Genomic DNA, 17,728 nt, shown 5'->3' on the forward strand with positions numbered 1-17,728 from the left:
AATAAGAAAAAGACATCTTGACACTTTGAGAGACAGACAGACAGACTGACAGACACTGAAGTAAAAAATAAATAAAACCTTTACAACCATTGATCTCACAGCCCCGTGTGATAAAACTTACGGTCGTGCTTGTATTAGCTGTTGGAAGAAGAGTGAGAGACAGGGACTCCTTTGGGTGGGAATCCATAGCAAATTGGATATGCCACAAAGGGATATTCAGTGTATAGATTTATGTTGCCCCGAGCCCCTTTCAAGAGAGAGAGCTAAGAGTTATGGTCGAGATTCTCAAGTAAGATGACCTGCCAAATTATTGTGATATAGGACCGGATTATATATGTATGTAAATATATATATATAACAATTTATTGATATACTTCTATATATGGGAGTGAGTTTAGGATACTTTTCTTAGGTAAGGAGGAGGATAGATAGATAGATAGCTAGATAAATAGATAGATAGATAGATAGATAGATAAATAGAACGATAGATAGATAGATAAATAGATAGATAGATAGATAGATAGATAGATAGATAGATAGATAGATAGATAAATAAATAGAACGATAGATAGATAGCTAGATAAATAGATAGATAGATAGATAAATAGATAGATAGATAGATAGATAGATAGATAAATAGATAGATAGCAGAAAATTACATCACTAGGCTTGACTGTATGGTAATCTTTCATCCTTACAAGACAGACAGACAGACAGACAGACAGACAGACAAACAGACAGACAGACAGTATTAAGGTTCACCATAGGATAGCTCCACCATCCCTCTACAAGACAAGACGTAGCTCTACATAATTCATAGTTCCCCCCCTGGAGGCCAAAACTGTGTGGCGAGGCGAACTATATGCAAATGGCGCGAATCAAGTTAAAGAAAATATTAATGTCTGACGAACCAGCGTTTGGTGAGAGGATTAAAACCTCTTTTGATGTGGGTAATGTAATCCAGCTGGGGAGACGAACTTAGGTGGATATATCCTTTCAACCAGTCGGCCAATTTGTGGATATGGTAGATTTATTATGGGTTATTAATCCATGTTGTATTTTATCCTGTGGAGGTATTTAGCTAGGGTGTAAGTTTTATTGATATGCATTTTTATTTTTTTATTATTACCTAACCTAACCTAACCTAACCTAACCTAACCAAATGTATTTTGTTCATTACTATTGAAGTCTATTAAGAAGAACCCATTAGGACTGAAGAGTATGGGATTAAGTTCTATTAGCATTATAAAGACTGGGATTTATATAAACAAATTGGAACTGGGGGTGGGGGAGCTATTAGAACTGGGACCTATTGGGATTAAGGTTCACTGTAATTGGCACAGGGGGTTTATAAGCCTAGACCCATTGAGATTGTTGCCCATAAGATCTGAGAGCCCACTTTACCCATTTACCATATATCTCACCTGCTCCTCCTTCTGCCACCCCTACGTCAGGTCCATCTTCGCCGGGGCTGGTGATGGACGGGGTGTACCTGACGGACGTGAGGGTACTACTGCCCGTCGTGGCTTCCTCCTTAGCCCTCCTCGCCACCGTCATCACCGTCTGCGTCTGCGTCAAGAAGAGTGAGTACAGTAGGTTCTCCAAAGGCCTAACCTAACCTAACCAAGAGCATTAACCCAGACTCTGTAACAGCGTATAATTATCCAGGGAAGACGTGATAATAACAGGACAATAAATAATAAAGAAAGGAAAGATTTTATTATCTTTAACTTGAATTTGTTTCCTTCAATAGTGATGTTTCTTCCTACTAATATATTAAGTGAGAATTTGACGTAAATATTCCATGAGGCTAAAGTGTTTTTGTTGTGTTAATGTGAGGACATTTTCAAGACTAAATGATGACGTTTCAAATATTAATATGTAAAGTGGGATATATATATATATATATATATATATATATATATATATATATATATATATATATATATATATATATATATATATATATATATATATATATATATATATATATTGTATATAAGGCACTCACAAGCCTTCTCCTCCTCCTCTCACTCAGAACTTCCACCACAGTCAAGTCAACCCTCTCCTATACACCCTTCACCTCTCAACCCCACCCCCTACACGTTTTCATTCCCTCTCACCTTCCCACACACTAATGAACACTCTCCCTTCCCCTCGCCCCACTCAGAGCCTCCGCCAGCCTCGCCACAGAGCGGAGGGGACAGTAGCATGACGGCGGTACAGGACAACAAGGAAAACATGAAGCAACGGGAACAGTACTACGCCACCGTCAGGAAAACCTCTCCCCACCGTGATCCAGCAGCCCTAGAGCGTATCCCTGGTAGGTCTTGGGGCAGGAAGGGAGGATTTGGAGCAGGGAGGGAGGACTTGGGGCAGGGAGGGAGGACTTGGGGCAGGGAGGGAGGACTTGGAGGCAGGGAGGGAGGACTTGGAGCAGGGAGGAAGGACTTGAGACAGGGAGGTCCTATGTCTAATATCTACTGAAATCTTTTTACAAATCTAAGGGTCAGTTCAGGGATTTAAAGACCCAACAACACACTCGGTGGACCTTTCTAACATTTAGAAAACTGTTTCAGAATACGCGGACGACATCTACCCGTACGCCACCTTCCAGATGAACAACAGCCAACAACAGCAGCAGCCACAGCGACCCCGTCTGCAGCAACCGACACCCCAGCAGCACCACAACCCCTCCCACGGACATTACCAACCCTGCCCTTACAAGGATGTTATGGCCGGTAGAGAGGTGAGTCCTTCTGCCGTCGCTCCTTCGGATACTGCCGAGCCAGCGGAGAGATGAGACCTGCCTCTACTTCCACGGGCGTTCCCAGTTATAGTCCTACAGGAATATCATGGCCTCGTCTGTCAGAGGAGGGATACTTGCAGGGATTCTGCTGTGGATGTACGTGTTCATGCCCGTGAATTTGTCCGTGCAAGAAGCAATGTAAGACCAAGATAGAAACTGATGGGTGATAGGCAGACTTTGTGCCCCATACAGTACACAGGGAACACCACTGTTATACATTTCACCCTCGAGGTTCAGTACCAGAATACACCAGTCTCTCTTCACTCCACCTATCTTCTGAGAATGGCTACACGTATTAATTGCTGTAGGTCAGGAGACTTCATAGTCGGTTACATTCTAGGAGAAAAAAACCCAAAAATTTGGCAAAAATTCATGTACAGTACTACAGGGGAATGACTATTAGTATATCTATCAGTGGCGTTCTGTATTAGGAACTTTTTATCAATATATAAATCATATTTTCTTCAACATGGCTCAAGACAGAATCTCTCCTTCCAGCGGATGACAAGCTCAGCTGAGACCTACTGCCGTGTGGGCAGCGGCGGTGGAGGAGGTAACGGCGTAGGTGGCGGTGGAGGGGGCGGTGGCGGCGGTGGCGGTGGAGGTGGTGGAGGGGTTCTGGGCGTACGAGGGCGCCACCCCACGCCCGCGCCTCATTCTGTCAAGTCAGAGAGCGAGGAGTATGACACCTTTGGGTCTGACTCGGATACGGACCCGCCCGCATCCTCCAGGACCGAGTCATCCAACCAACTGGACCAGGACAGGTCAGGGATGATCAGAGCTGTGCATCATAGTAAGTCCTCACCACGACCACCCTCTTGTTACCACGACCACTACGACCACTAACACGACCACCCTCTTGTTGCCACGACCACTAACACGACCCGCTTGCTGCCACGACCACCACAACCACCCTCTTGTTGCCACGACCATCACGACCACTAACACGACCACCGTCTTGTTGCCACGACCACTACTACCACTAACACGATCATCATTTTCTTGCCACGACGACCACTACCACCCTTTTGTTACCATGACCACCACCACGAACACTAACTCGACCACCGTCTTGTTGCCACGACTGCCACGACCACTACGACGACCACCACCATGACCACTAACAAGACCATCGTCTTATTGACACGACCACCATGACCATCACCACTACCACTAACACCTCTTTTCCCACGACCACTACCACGACCACTACCAACCCTCTACCACGACCACTACCACGACCACTACCAACCACTACCACGACCTCACCACACCACAACCACTAACACGACCACTACCAACCCTACCACGACCACTACCAACCCCTACCACGACCAACAACCCCACCACGACCACTACCAACCTACCACGACCACTACCAACCTCTACCACGACCACCAACCAACCTACCACGACCACTACCACTACCAACCCTCTACCACGACCACTACCAACCCTACCACGACCACTACCACGACCACTACCACGACCACTACCACGACCACTAACCCTACCACGACCACTACCACGACCACACCACGACCACCACCACTCACCACGACCACTACCACGACCACTACCACGACCACTACGACCACTACCACGACCACCACTAACCACTACCAACACGACCACTACCAACCCTACCAATGACCTACCACGACCACTCATACCACGACCACTACCACGACCACTACCAACTACCCCCACCTACCACGACCACTACCACGACCACTACCAACCCCACCACGACCACTACACGACCCTACCACGACCACTACCAACCTCTACCACGACCAACCCTCACCACGACCACTACCAACCTACCACGACCACACTACCACCAACCTCTACCACGACCACTACCAACCTCACCACGACCACTACCACGACCACTACAACCCCACCACGACCACTACCACGACCACTACCACGACCACTACCAACCCTACCACGACCACTACCAACCACTACCACGACCACTACCAACCTCTACCACGACCACTACCACGACCACTACCAACCTCTACCACGACCACTACCAACCTTTTATATCCTCCCCTATTAAGAACATCCTCGACCATTATCTGATTGCCTCCTCCCCACTACGACCACCACGACCCATCCTCGTGTGTACCCCCCTTCTCCCCTACTCGTTATTCTCACCCCCACTTTAAACGTAACCCAGTGTTTTATCTCTCCCAATAACTCGCTACGTCAAGGTCTTATTTCTACTGAGGTTGGTTCTTTTAGTTTGTCTCGTTACCAATTAGTTTCATTGTTTACATCAGCAAGGGTTTTGATTGGCTTTTATTTTCTTAGTATGTACAGTGTCACAAGTAAGAGTTAGGAGATCTTACCCACGCAAAATTCAGGAATAATAAGAAAATAATAAGAATTTTATTTACTTTTTGTCGCCACTTACTATATAGCTTCGTTTACATCCAACCGCTGTCAATAATTCACACTCTGTTGCTTGGGTTTGCATGTGCCTTGTCCATATCCACCGTCTAACATCCTCTATATCTTGTATCACTTTGAGGTTCTCATCCCTTGATTATTTCCCTCACGATCTTCATTTGTTTTATATTTTTACGAACCTTCTTGGTCTTATTGTGAAAACGTCCCGATTAGCTTTTGTTTTCCGGCTGATTGATGATTTGTTTATGATCATGTCGCAGTCTTTCAATCTTATATTCTTTTGTTTTAAGTCCTTCGTATACTCGTATTACTCTTATAATGACGAACTCTCGATTGTTTTTATACCCCTGGAGACTTCTAACACTCCCACTTCACAATAATAACTTATCTAGCACCATTCCAGTGTTTTAAAATGCACTTTACCACTTATTCTGGAGACTCTCAGTGTTTGGTGTTAGCATGAAGGCTTCTCAGTGTATATTTCTTAAATGTCTAACACTTTTATCAAGGTTTAATATTCTTTATGTCTTCATCGTGGATTCAACTCGTCTCTGGATCTTACTGGGTGTTGAATGACTATTGCTTTATGTCCTCTTACTGTGGCGCATATTGTTGATAATAATTCTCATAATTATGTCATAAATACCAACCCCCACCTTCCTAAGCCTCGTATATAAACAATTACTCTGATTGTCTTACTGTTTTAGTGTCTAAGAGTTTGCACAAGTGGAGTATTTCTACATTAATATCGTACATTCACTCTTAAGGCTCTTAATAAACTTATTATCGAGATATTCTGAAAGTCTTGACAATGAATTTCTAATCGACTTTCATTTTTCAAAGACAGAATGAGACATATGCAAAATATTCAAATATGACTGCTGTATGGCCTTCAAGAACATACAATTACTGTTATATTAGACTACTTTAAGTCATTTTTCATTAAAGTTAAAATAAGAAATTTCAAAGTAAGATTATAGATTCATCCTTAATAAAATAAATTAATTATTAATACTCATTTATTAACTCATAAATTTCACCTTAATATGATTGTACATTTATTTTTCCAGACCTTATTTACCACGCGGCCGAGTCTAGCACGTCTACCGAAGCCTCGCCTACTTTACCTAGGCGGTCCTTCCACAGAAAACGAGAGAGGTCAGTGGGGATGAAAACCGCTGTAATCAAGGAGGAACTATTCTATTGAGTTCTTGAGTGAATGACTTTACTGTTTAGGCAGAGAGAGATAGAGAAAAAAAATATTTATATTAACACGAAAACATTTTTATTTTCTCTTGTGTTATACATGATTGAGAAGGGCCGGAAAAGGAAGCATAATATGAGATAGGCATAATGAGAAGATAAATAAAAGAAATTATCACTTAGTATGATTATAATGAAGATAAAAGAGAAGAGAAGAGCAGAGAGAGAGCGAGAGTGTGGTAGTGAGTGAGGTACGGCAGGGGAGACTTACCCAAAACCTCGTCTCTCCCCTCCAGGATGGGCGTCACGCGGGGGACAATAGGAGGAGGAGGCGGGGTCATCCACACACTCCTTAGTCCACCACGCACGCCCTCTTCCCTCCTGGGGATGTCGCCCGTGCCTCTCACACCGCCTACGCCGCCCACACCCTTCACCGACGCCCACGAGCTTAGTGAGACGGAGTGCGATAGGGACGTTCGCAGGAGCTACCTGGTGGTGGAGCGGGGCAGCACCATCAACGTGTAGGACACCAACTGACTTCATTAAACCTAGTTTGCGTAAGCACCTGTTGATCATAGTACACCCAGCTGGTAATTGCAACCATGAACAGCTGGCTACAGTACATCACACAGGTACCTAAACTCATCAACAGGTAGATACAGTACGTCCATCTGGAACCTACAACTACCAAATCGAATGATGTTGACTATGGTACCCAGCTGACCGTGTCTCAAAATATAGGTGAACTGGTGCTATACGCAGAGCTTAGCTGTGGCACTTCAACCTTTATCTTCGCTAAGCTAGACACTGAAATTTCGTTCTGGCATGGAAAGCTTAAACGTTTATCCTATAAAAAACATAGGAGTCGAAATATATGTCTTTATCTATATATCAACTTAACTATCTATCTTTCTATCTCTCTATTTATCTGTCTATCTGCCAATCTATCTATATAAATTGAATAGAAAAATGTCTTGAGAATGGTTCAAGTTGGCCCACATGGATCCGGTTTAGACCGGAGATGCTCCAGAGAATCTCAATTGGACGCTGCCACAACTCGGTACACAAGTCGCTCTTCCATAAAAATGGGCGTAAATCCATCACGGAGCAGAGGCAGGAAGGGCGCCTCTCATACTTGACGTTACAATAACTTTTCCCACCACAGCGTTGACAAATCTTGTTTTCGGGTGTGTACAGTTATACCTCATGATCTGCGTCTGTGGAGGAAGAAGAACCTGAATTACTGCTCTTTCCTGAACACAATAATAATCAAAGACTAATTGATGAAAAGTGACCAATGAAAATAGAACTCACTTTCCCAAACCAGTGAAAGAGTCCAGTGAAAATTAACGTCTTGTGCTCTCCTTCTGACTGAGAGATTACACAAGTGATATTCCTTGAGTAATTTTCTTGAGCTCTTTATTTAACCAAACATTGGCATAACATTTTACGATTATAACATAGATCATTTATTGTACATATATAAACCAAAAAATTTAAAATATTCTCGTCTCGGAAGCTTAAATGAGAAACTGAAGTTATATTGGGTGTTGTTATACTGTGACTGTGTGTTACTGATACAGATAATATAAGAAAAGTATGTGTCTTGTGCGAAAGGTGAAGCGTGTTGTGTGTTGGGCATTTGGTGACACCCATTACACCTCTGTACTTTCTACCCGTCGGCCATGCAGGAGAACAAAGAGAATAAATGTACTGAAAATAGTTTAGAAAAAAAGAGATATAAAGAAAAGTATTGTTGTGTGTAAATTATGGTACAGACAGAGAGTGTAAATAGTGTCATAACGGACGGACGGTAGAGTGTAGACAGTACCATAAAGGACGGATGGGAGAGTGTATACAGTAGACAGTGACAAAGACGGGCAGACGAGTGTGTCCTGATCGTTAACCAAAATAGAAAGACGTGAGTTTTTTTTCATATAGTTAAACCATTATATTGAACGTTGGAGTTTTTCATGTTCCACTTTATCATTTTTTTTCAGAATCCTGTTTATTAATTTGTTAAAAGTCTCTTACATGTGAAATATATACACTTTATATATAGAGAGAAAAATATCGCTGTGTACCTTTTTCCCCATAACTATCAATGTATAATATATTTCTACATAATAAAGAGGATTTTCATGTATACTGAGTCTGTTTGTTTAAAGGTGTCATAAAGGGAGAACAACTACAAAAAACATAGAAAATATAAATGAAATGGAAGTATAAATGGAAGAGCCGTATAAATAGGCATCTTAACCAATGACAATAATCTGAGACTGGTAAGTGCTCATAGCTTGTAATTGTCGGAAGGAAATTTACACTGAGAAGAATGAAGTTGATAATCTTTACTGCCAGGGAAGGACAGCTGGTAACGCAAGAGAAACAGCTGATTGTGGATAACTATTCATCAGTTAGTCCTCACCCCAGTCAGCTGTTAAAAATAAATAGACAATTGTAAAGAACAGCTGATTAACAGAGAGCGGACCGATAAAACTCTTTCTAATTCCTCAGATGTCATGATTAAAACTATCACTAATTGGCTGACTATATTCCTCTCTAAACAGCATTTAAATATAAATAAACAATAATTGTTTGTTTCCCAAGGTTGTTGTCAACTATTATTATTATTATATTATATTTTCGCCCACCAGGCCTTGACGTGGGTCATAAAATGACCTGTGCCCGGGTGGGCGAATGCCCGTAAAAAAAAAAAAAAATAGCCATGTGCAGTCACCAAAAAAGTGACGGCCCAATTTGAACAACCATGATTGTTGGTAATTGAGGAGTCATATCTCCATAACAGCTCACTTACGACAGAACTGAAGGTCCGATTTGTTTTAAACAACACAAAATACACTAGTAAACCTATTTTTGTTAGTACTCGTTGTCAACAGAGCTAACAGAGAACCAGTACATGCCCACAGTGCCTAACAGAGACATAACCGACTTCTCAAGTGGCTAATAGGCCGATCAGTGGCGAGGAGGATAAAATAAAATAAAGTACACTAAAGTAAAATAATTCTTATAACGTGTAACCATAATTAAAATATACAGATGTCCTCCCGGGTATGAGTTTCATTTTCTTTTATTGCAACACAGAAAATGGATGTAAATAAACATTTTCATGAACGAGTTTAAATACGAGACTTAAATAACTTTGAATGAGGTTAAATGTGTTACCGTAGTATTACTTTAATTAAATGGCTAATAATAACAATAACAATAATAATAACATAGGTCATCTGTGAGGGAAATGTCATTGAAGAAAAGTATCTTAGAATTGTCTAAACTATTGATTCCAAAGATAAAATTCTCACGATTCAGTTGGTGGTAATGATGATAAAGATAATTATAATAATAATGATAATTATAATAATAATATTAATATTGTTATTGTTATTATTATTACCTGTAGTAGTAATTTATCATAACATAAAAATGAATTAATTCAGTTTATTAGCAAGTCCTTAAGTGTCAGTGCACTGTTGTAGGGGTATCGAGATATTAATGTTGTCTAGCACTCAGGATGGAAGGAAACTCTAATGTGGTTTTCTTGTATAATATATAAGTTATATGATAGACAGTCTGGTGCTGGAGGTGCCGTGTGGTGAGGAGCTGGTCAATAGAGACGTTCGGTGAGTAGCTTGGTGAAGGAGGAAGATGTGCAGGAGCTTCGTTAGAGAAGATGTTGCCTGTTGCTGGCCTCCTGATTGAATGAATGCTGGACAGCTAGGAGCTTGCTGGAGGAGATGTTGCTTGTTCAGGAAAATGGGCAGAATGAGTTGGTTGGTGAGGAAGCTCAGAAGACAGCTGGTGGGTCGCCATGCTCGCTGGCGGGAGCGAGGACCGCCAGGCAGGCGAGGAGAAGCGAGGGGCCGCCAGGCAGCGGCGGAGGAGGAGGTGTTGCTAGTTCAAGAAGAATGGTCAGAATCAATCTCAATGGAGAGACAGAGCTTATATACCCAGCAGCCGCTATGAGTCATGTTGGGAAAACCCGAGAAGTCGCCGGCCTTTTGGCTCGGTTGCTAGGATACGGCGGGCATTGGAATGCAGATACGCTTGGTTGCTAGGGAGGCGGTAGCAGGTGGTGTGCAGCTACGCAGTTTGTAGGGGAGACGTCCACTACAATACTCCCCCTTCCCTCCAGGCGGTGTAGGAGACTTGTTGATTGTAGAGTTGCTTAGCACATGTGAGGCAGACCGGGCGGTGCATGCCTCATGTGAGACGACGGCGATGGCGTGATGAGCCGATCGCTGAAATACAACTGTCTAGATACACACTATCTGTGGGAGAAGGGAGAAAAAGGGTGTGTGGAGGCGATGAATGGTGTGCTTCCCTCACGACAGGTACAGGGTAGTCAGATGCGCCTGCTGGGGTGTGTGTGGGCCTGGGTCAGGAGCAGGGGCTGCGTCAGCAGAAGCGGATTAGGGCTCGTGACAGCAGCTGAGTCCAGCAAGATGGCCAGATGACCTCAGCGACTGTTCTGTACTGTCAACCATCGCAGTCACCACCTTCATGACTACCACCTTATTAAGCACAAATTTATTTCTACAATTAAGAAAACATTTAAAAGTACAGTAAAGTAATATTTAAGAACGTGTAAGTAAGCCTCGAGTCAAGCCACACAGATTAAAAAAGGTAGAAATATTGTGTAATGGTTGGCACTTGTATCGAGAAAGAGAATCTAATGTTGGCTCATTATACAATATATGTTCATAACCAAATAAACACTGAATAAGTTTGACATCTTTTATACTCCGATTTTGGAAAAGTAGAATAATAAGGATCTTGTAAACTGAACTTTAAACCTGAAGCTGGTGTAAAGTATTGTATATGGATCCTCTGTGATGCCAACATGACAGCCTATGTATACTTATCACTAATTGACATCCAAGTGCCAGCCTATGTAGAACTGTTACAAACTAATGCCCATGTAGTGACCTATTGGGTATGCAAAACTAAAAAGATGACCACATGACTGTACCTACAGTTGGCATTAAAATATCCATTTCAGTGTAGTTATTACAAGGTGTACACCATCAAAAATGCATCTATATGGTGGTGTTAGACAATAACACCTCGGACGAAGGATTTTGACACCCAGACAACAGGTGTCAGTGTTCATTTTGAAATTCATCGGCCATGTCCATAAAGATACATTTTTGATTCTGTATACATATTTTGAAAGTAATATATACATAGTACATGAAAGTAAAGTACAGTAGGGATTTTACTTACGGAATGTTGACAGTCTGGACACTGCACACCAATTGTTGAATGGAAGTCCGTTTTGCCTGAAATTTAAAGGAAATCATTGTAAAATTATAAATTTAATATGTACAACACACAATGTAAATTAACTTAGTTGTACAAAAGCTAAAGACTTTGAAATCGAATGGTTATGTTTAAAGTTGTAACGCTTTGAAATGAAATATTGATATTTGACCTAAAGTACCGTGGGTGGTAGTGTGTGTGTGTATCTCAAACTGTCCTGGGGCCCAAAATCCAGCCTGGGACAGATGTGAGAAGAGTTGAAAGGTGTATACCGAGTAAATATCATACCCACTCGCCCACCTACCTACCTGTTCACTCACTCACTCCCTCACTATTCACACACCTGCCCAAAAGGCTAGTAAATTGACAAGTGGTGGAAGTGATGAATACTAAACAGACTTGGTCACTCGGATAAATTTAGAAATACTCCTATATTGGTCTCTACTGTACCAGGTCAAAATTATTCACAAAGTACAAGACTGCCATTATAAGATCAAATTATCTTGTGTAGGACCAAAACCTGGCTTAAGATAGACAATCCTTAAGGTCTATTGTAATAAACTAACCTTAAGTGGTGTACATTATAAACGTTGAATTAGGAAATACTTGTTAGATTATGAAATCGTGATGACGCCTCCATCACAATGTTTCTGCCAAGAAATAGTTACTACAGTGGTAATGTGCTTATCTCGAGGTATGCGCAGAAGAATGTTATCTAGTGTGACCTTCCCAACCATTGCAAGTTCTGATTTCCTCCTACACTAATAATAGATAATGAAGGTTTTAAATGATAACATAAGACTACCTGAATGTCCAGTAAACTTAAGTACCTACAGTAGACAGCGCAGGTATAACCCAAAGAACATTAAGGCGATTTGACAAGTTATATTGTAATCTTTGTGTCAAACTTCTGGACTATTATTGCGAACTAACATGTAATGTATAATAAAAATAAACTGCAAAAATCCTTTTATTTTTCAATATTTCCTGTATACAAAACCTAATATACTGTGTACTACATGGTTAGCCTTGCAATATTAAACATGGTCTCAAAACATGCAGATACCATTAAGTGGCAGTACCTGTATACGTAAATAATTCATTTTCCGATACTATCCATCAATAAAAGCCAAAATATTACATTGCTGGCCTTGATAAATTTACGGTAAACAGTCTTTTTGATAAAATCTAAGATACTGTACCTTGTATTATAAATTGGTCTGAAAACGAAGAGTTTATGAAAGTGGTGATCATGCAACACTGCAGTAGCCCTCCTCCTTCATCCGGGCTGGGGACCGGCATGTTCAGTTGAACAAGGCGGAGTTACTACTGTGTACCTACTTCTAACTATGGTGCTGTTACTATTACAAGTTTTACCTTTACCACCTCCACGAAGCACCGTGTTGTGGGTCCACAGGAACTCACACAAACCTGGAATAAAAAACGTTTTAGACACTGTTCATAAATTCCTTACATATAGACATCACATACTGTCGAGAGTACTTTACCTGTCTGGTGGGGTTCTTGTTCTGCCAGACGTTCGCCTCAAACATTCACCTGAGCCAACCAGCAGTCCAACTGAGCCAACCAGCAGTCCAACTGAGCCAACCAGCAGTTCACCTCAGACAGCCACACAATCTGAAAGATTTAAAAAGACCCTCAGGGTGTGTGGATGAGAGGTAGGGCTTGTGGACGGGAGGGAGGGCGTTTGGATGGGAGGGAGGGCGTTTGGATGGGAGGGAGGGCGTTTGGATGGGAGGGAGGGCGTGTGGATGGGAGGACCTCCCATCCACACACACATTCCCTTCCACCCATACACCCATCCTCCTACCCACCCAACTCTCTCACCCAGTCAACCCTCCCACCTACCCACCCAACCCTCCCACCCATACCTTCCCTCCCACCCACCCACCCATCCCGTCCCCTCCCACCCAACCCTCCCTCCCACCTACCCCCCTCCCCTCACCCCGTCCCTCCACCCACCTCCCTCCCACCACCACCCTCCCTCTCCTCCCACCCCCACCCACCCCTCCTCCCCTCACCCACCCCTCCCCTCCAACCCACCCACACCCCCTTCCCCTCACTCACCTCCAGGCAGCACCTCGTTGTGGGTCCACAGTCGGCCACATAAACCTGCAATAGAAAAAGTTTTAGACAATGTTCATAAATTCCTTACATATAGACATTACATACTGTCACAAGCACTTTACCTGTTTGGTGGGGTTCTTGTCCAGCCAGCCGTCCACCTGAGCCAGCCAGCCGTCCACCTGAGCCAGCCAGCCGTCCACCTGAGCCAGCCAGCCGTCCACCTGAGCCAGCCAGTCAGCCGTCCACTTGAGCCAGTCGGCGTTCACCTCAGACAGCCACACAATCTGAAAGATTTAAAAAGACCATCAGGGTGTGTTATTGGATGAGAAGGGTTGGTGTGTGAGGTTGAGTGTGTGTGGAAGGAGTTGAGGTGTGTGGGGAGGTTGAGTGTGTGTGTGGGGGGGGTGAGTGTGGATGAGGTTGAGTGTGTGGAGGTTGAGTGTGGCTGGGGAGGTTAGTGGGTGGGGTGGTGGTGGGGGTTGGTGGAGTGAAGTTGAGTGGAGTGAAATAACTGGGGGTAATGATGAGTGAAGTTAATTGTCAAATTGAAGTTGAGTGGGTGAGAGGTTGAGTGGGTGAGAGGTTGATGTGGGTGTGAGTTGAGTGGGTGGGGAGGTTGAGTGGGTGAGGTTAGGTTATGTATCTAAGCTACTGCGCCGAGTAGCAACCCTGTACATAAGCTACTGTGCCGAGTAGGGTATATATATAGTGCATTAACACTGCGTGTTATGTGGCAACATTGCCCCGAGGCTGCCGTATGGCAAGGCAGCCTCAGTCTGACTGTGTGAGCCGTGCATGGCACACGCTGGTCACCACTTGTATTTCTCTCATCCATAATAAACGGACTTCAATGTTACCCAGTGTTTCCCTACCCATCACTGCATTCTTCAGGGAACACTTGTAACCACCATGGCGCAGTGATTGGGATCTGTGGACTTACAAGTGCGTAAACAATGCCGAGACAGTTACGTCTGCCGGTGATGCGTCGACTCATAGTGTGTTGTGTTGTGTTGCGCTGTGTTTCGCCGCGATGTGCAGTGTTGGGCCGTCACAGTGCGTTTTAGTGACGGTGGCAGTGTTAGTGTCAGTGTATTAGTGTGTCTAGAGCTGAGAGTTGAGCATTGGCCTGTTTTTTTGTGGTACCCACGGAGCAAGCAGTCGTACACCCTTCTCGTGTGACATCCCGGGAGACACTGACTGTCTCACTCCCGCTGCGTCTCTAGTCACCCGCATTAAGGCCACCACGAAGTGCTCTCTCAGACACACACACGCACGCACGCACGCACTCACTCACTCATTCACTCACTCACGGACAGAACAGTGGACGCTATGCGTATTTCTGCGCTGTTTATGTCATATATATGTGGTTCGAGCTGTTGAGGCGCCACTTTATATACTAAACAGTGCAGTCCACGCACACACTAAGATGGGAGGTAAGAAGGGACAACGTCAAGATGGGAGGCACGACTCCCCACCACCTTCTCCACCAGGCGCAGACTCTCATCCTCCACCTCCAGTGACGGACATTGCCACAATTCTGAGGTGGATGGACGACCGGGACGAGCGACGTAGAGAAATGGAACTTCAGAGGGAGGAGACACGAAGAGAGGAGGAAAAGTTGCATTTTGAGGCACTATTGGCGACCCTGGCGCTAACCCACCCTCCCTCACTCGCAGGTAGCGCCCATATAGGCGCCAGTACCCTCCCTCCTCCACCACACCAGCGTCCTGCAGGCACTCTTGCTACCCCAACAGCTCCCAAGGCATCTGTTCAACCCCCACCCGCCCTCTCACCAGACGTCACGTTTCAGCTTTTTCGTGAGTGGAGGCGGCGTTGGACAGATTACTCCACGATGGTGGACCTTGACAGCATGCCTCCGAACAAACAGCTCATCCAACTGCGGATGTGTTTGTCGCTGGAGACCCAGAGAGTTTTGGAGCACACGTTGCAAGTGCCTCCCGATTCTATCTCTTCAGTGACGGATGTGCTCGACCTTTTACAGGAGCATGTTAAGGGTCGGAATAACGAGGCTTTGTGTCGCCGCGCCTTCACCAGCTGCAAGCAGGCGGAGGACGAATCCTTTGACGACTTTTTTGTACGCTTGAAGAGTTTGTCAGAGGAGATCGACGTCTGCAAGGCGCACAGCCGGGAATGTGAGGAAGCCTGGATCAAGCACGGGATCTTGACAGGTGTCAGGCAGGAAGAGTTGGTGCAGCGACTCATCTCCCTGGACGCTTCCTCCACACTCCAGGTGGTAGTGACTGAATCTCGGTCATACGAGGCCACCAAGTCCGCCACCTCTGCCTTACGGGCCCCTCCTGCTGTGAGAGCAATCTCTCAGTACAAGAAGGGTAAGAAGGCGGCCAACAACGCGAAGGCTGCCACACGTTCTTCCACGCCTCCGCCTAGTGCTTCCTGCGGCAGCTGTGGAAAGCAGCATGGCCCCAAGACTTGCCCGGCCACCGACGCACTGTGTCGTGGATGTAACCGTAAGGACCACTGGTCTAACACAGACAGGTGCCCTGCACGAGGCCGCAAGTGTGAGGCCTGCGGTCGCTATGGACACTACGACAAGTGCTGCCGCCAACCCAAGCCCAAAACCCCGAGACGAGGAGGAAAGCAGCGCACTTCCCTCGGGGTGGTTCGCACGCAGCCCCCTCCAGATGGCCCATGCAGCCCCAAGCAGCAGCGGAGTCACATCAGGAGGGTGGAATCGACCACACGCCCCAAGGCTACCCCTTCCCCCACCATCCACGTCGCCGTCACACACTGTGATGTGTCGGGTCACATCGAGGTAATACCGGACACCGGCGCTGATACTACGGTGATTGGGTTGAAGCACCTCCAGAAACTGGGCCTCACCAAACGCGACCTGGGACCACCGCCGCAGCTGCAGTACTACAATGCCGACGGTTCCCAGATGCCGGATGCTGTGGGCTCCTTTCAAGCGGAGATCAAGCGGAGATCACTTACGGCGACAGGTCGTGTCACGGATGGATCGACGTGCAGCCTACTCTCGCTACACCCTTGTTGTCGTGGGAGCACCTCAAGGAGTTATGCGTGGTGCCCAGAGACTTTCCCGAGCAGATCCCAGCTGCTCGTTACACCGCCAACAGGGTGCGTGAGTCGACGAGCGACGCACCTGGCGCTGCCACACAGAGCTGCCCAGAACCCGCGTCCACTCCCACCCACACAGGACGCTCCCCTGCCCAGATCCTGTATGGTCACCCTCTCCGCTCTTGCGTTCCTACACACGCCAAGGCCTTTGCGAAGGACTGGCAGACCAAAGCCGAGAGCTGTGACCGCCGCGCCGCTTCACGTGCCCAGGACGCCAAGGCTCGGTATGACGACCGTGCCCGCCCTCTTCAGCCAGTGGAGATTGGTGCCCTTGTCCACGTCCAGGACCCGACGACGACACGTTGGTACAAGGTGGGCATAGTGATGGGCGTCGGCCGGTCGCGGGACTACAAGGTCAGGATGCCGAGCGGCCGTGTCTGGTGGAGGAACCGCCGCTTCCTCCGGCCAGTCCCACCCCCTACTGCTGGCCCCCTGACCGAGGACGAGTCACCTACACCTCACGAGGATCCGCCCCACAGTGCACCTCGACGCTCGGAGCGACTTAGGACTAAGAAGTCCGCTCAAGACAAAGACTATGAGCGTGAGGGGGGAGGGAGATGTAGGTTATGTATATAAGCTACTGTGCCGAGTAGCAACCCTGTATATAAGCTACTGTGCCGAGTAGCATTTATATATATCATCACGTGGCAACACTGCGTGTTATGTGGCAACATTGCCCCGAGGCTGCCATATGGCAAGGCAGCCTCAGTCTGACTGTGTGAGCCGTGCATGGCACACGCGAGTCACCACTTGTATTTCTCTCATCCATAATAAACGGACTTCAGTGTTACTCAGTGTTTCCCTACCCATCAC

General features: G+C 45.5%; 1 protein-coding gene across 1 annotated transcript; it reads left to right on the forward strand.

Annotated features, from left to right (window-relative positions):
• The first annotated feature begins 868 nt into the window (after nucleotides 1–868).
• Nucleotides 869–8,581, forward strand: LOC121858562 (Down syndrome cell adhesion molecule-like protein Dscam2). The gene is made up of 7 exons (XM_042355052.1): nucleotides 869–920; nucleotides 1,386–1,583; nucleotides 2,171–2,323; nucleotides 2,580–2,749; nucleotides 3,308–3,602; nucleotides 6,301–6,388; nucleotides 6,730–8,581. Exons 1-7 carry the CDS (start codon nucleotides 869–871, stop codon nucleotides 6,956–6,958), a joined length of 1,185 nt encoding a protein of 394 aa, XP_042210986.1. The 3' UTR covers nucleotides 6,959–8,581.
• The last annotated feature ends 9,147 nt before the right edge of the window (nucleotides 8,582–17,728 follow it).

Source organism: Homarus americanus, unplaced genomic scaffold (assembly GCF_018991925.1).
Source record: "Homarus americanus isolate GMGI-L3 unplaced genomic scaffold, GMGI_Hamer_2.0 scaffold74, whole genome shotgun sequence".
NCBI lineage: Eukaryota > Metazoa > Arthropoda > Malacostraca > Decapoda > Nephropidae > Homarus > Homarus americanus.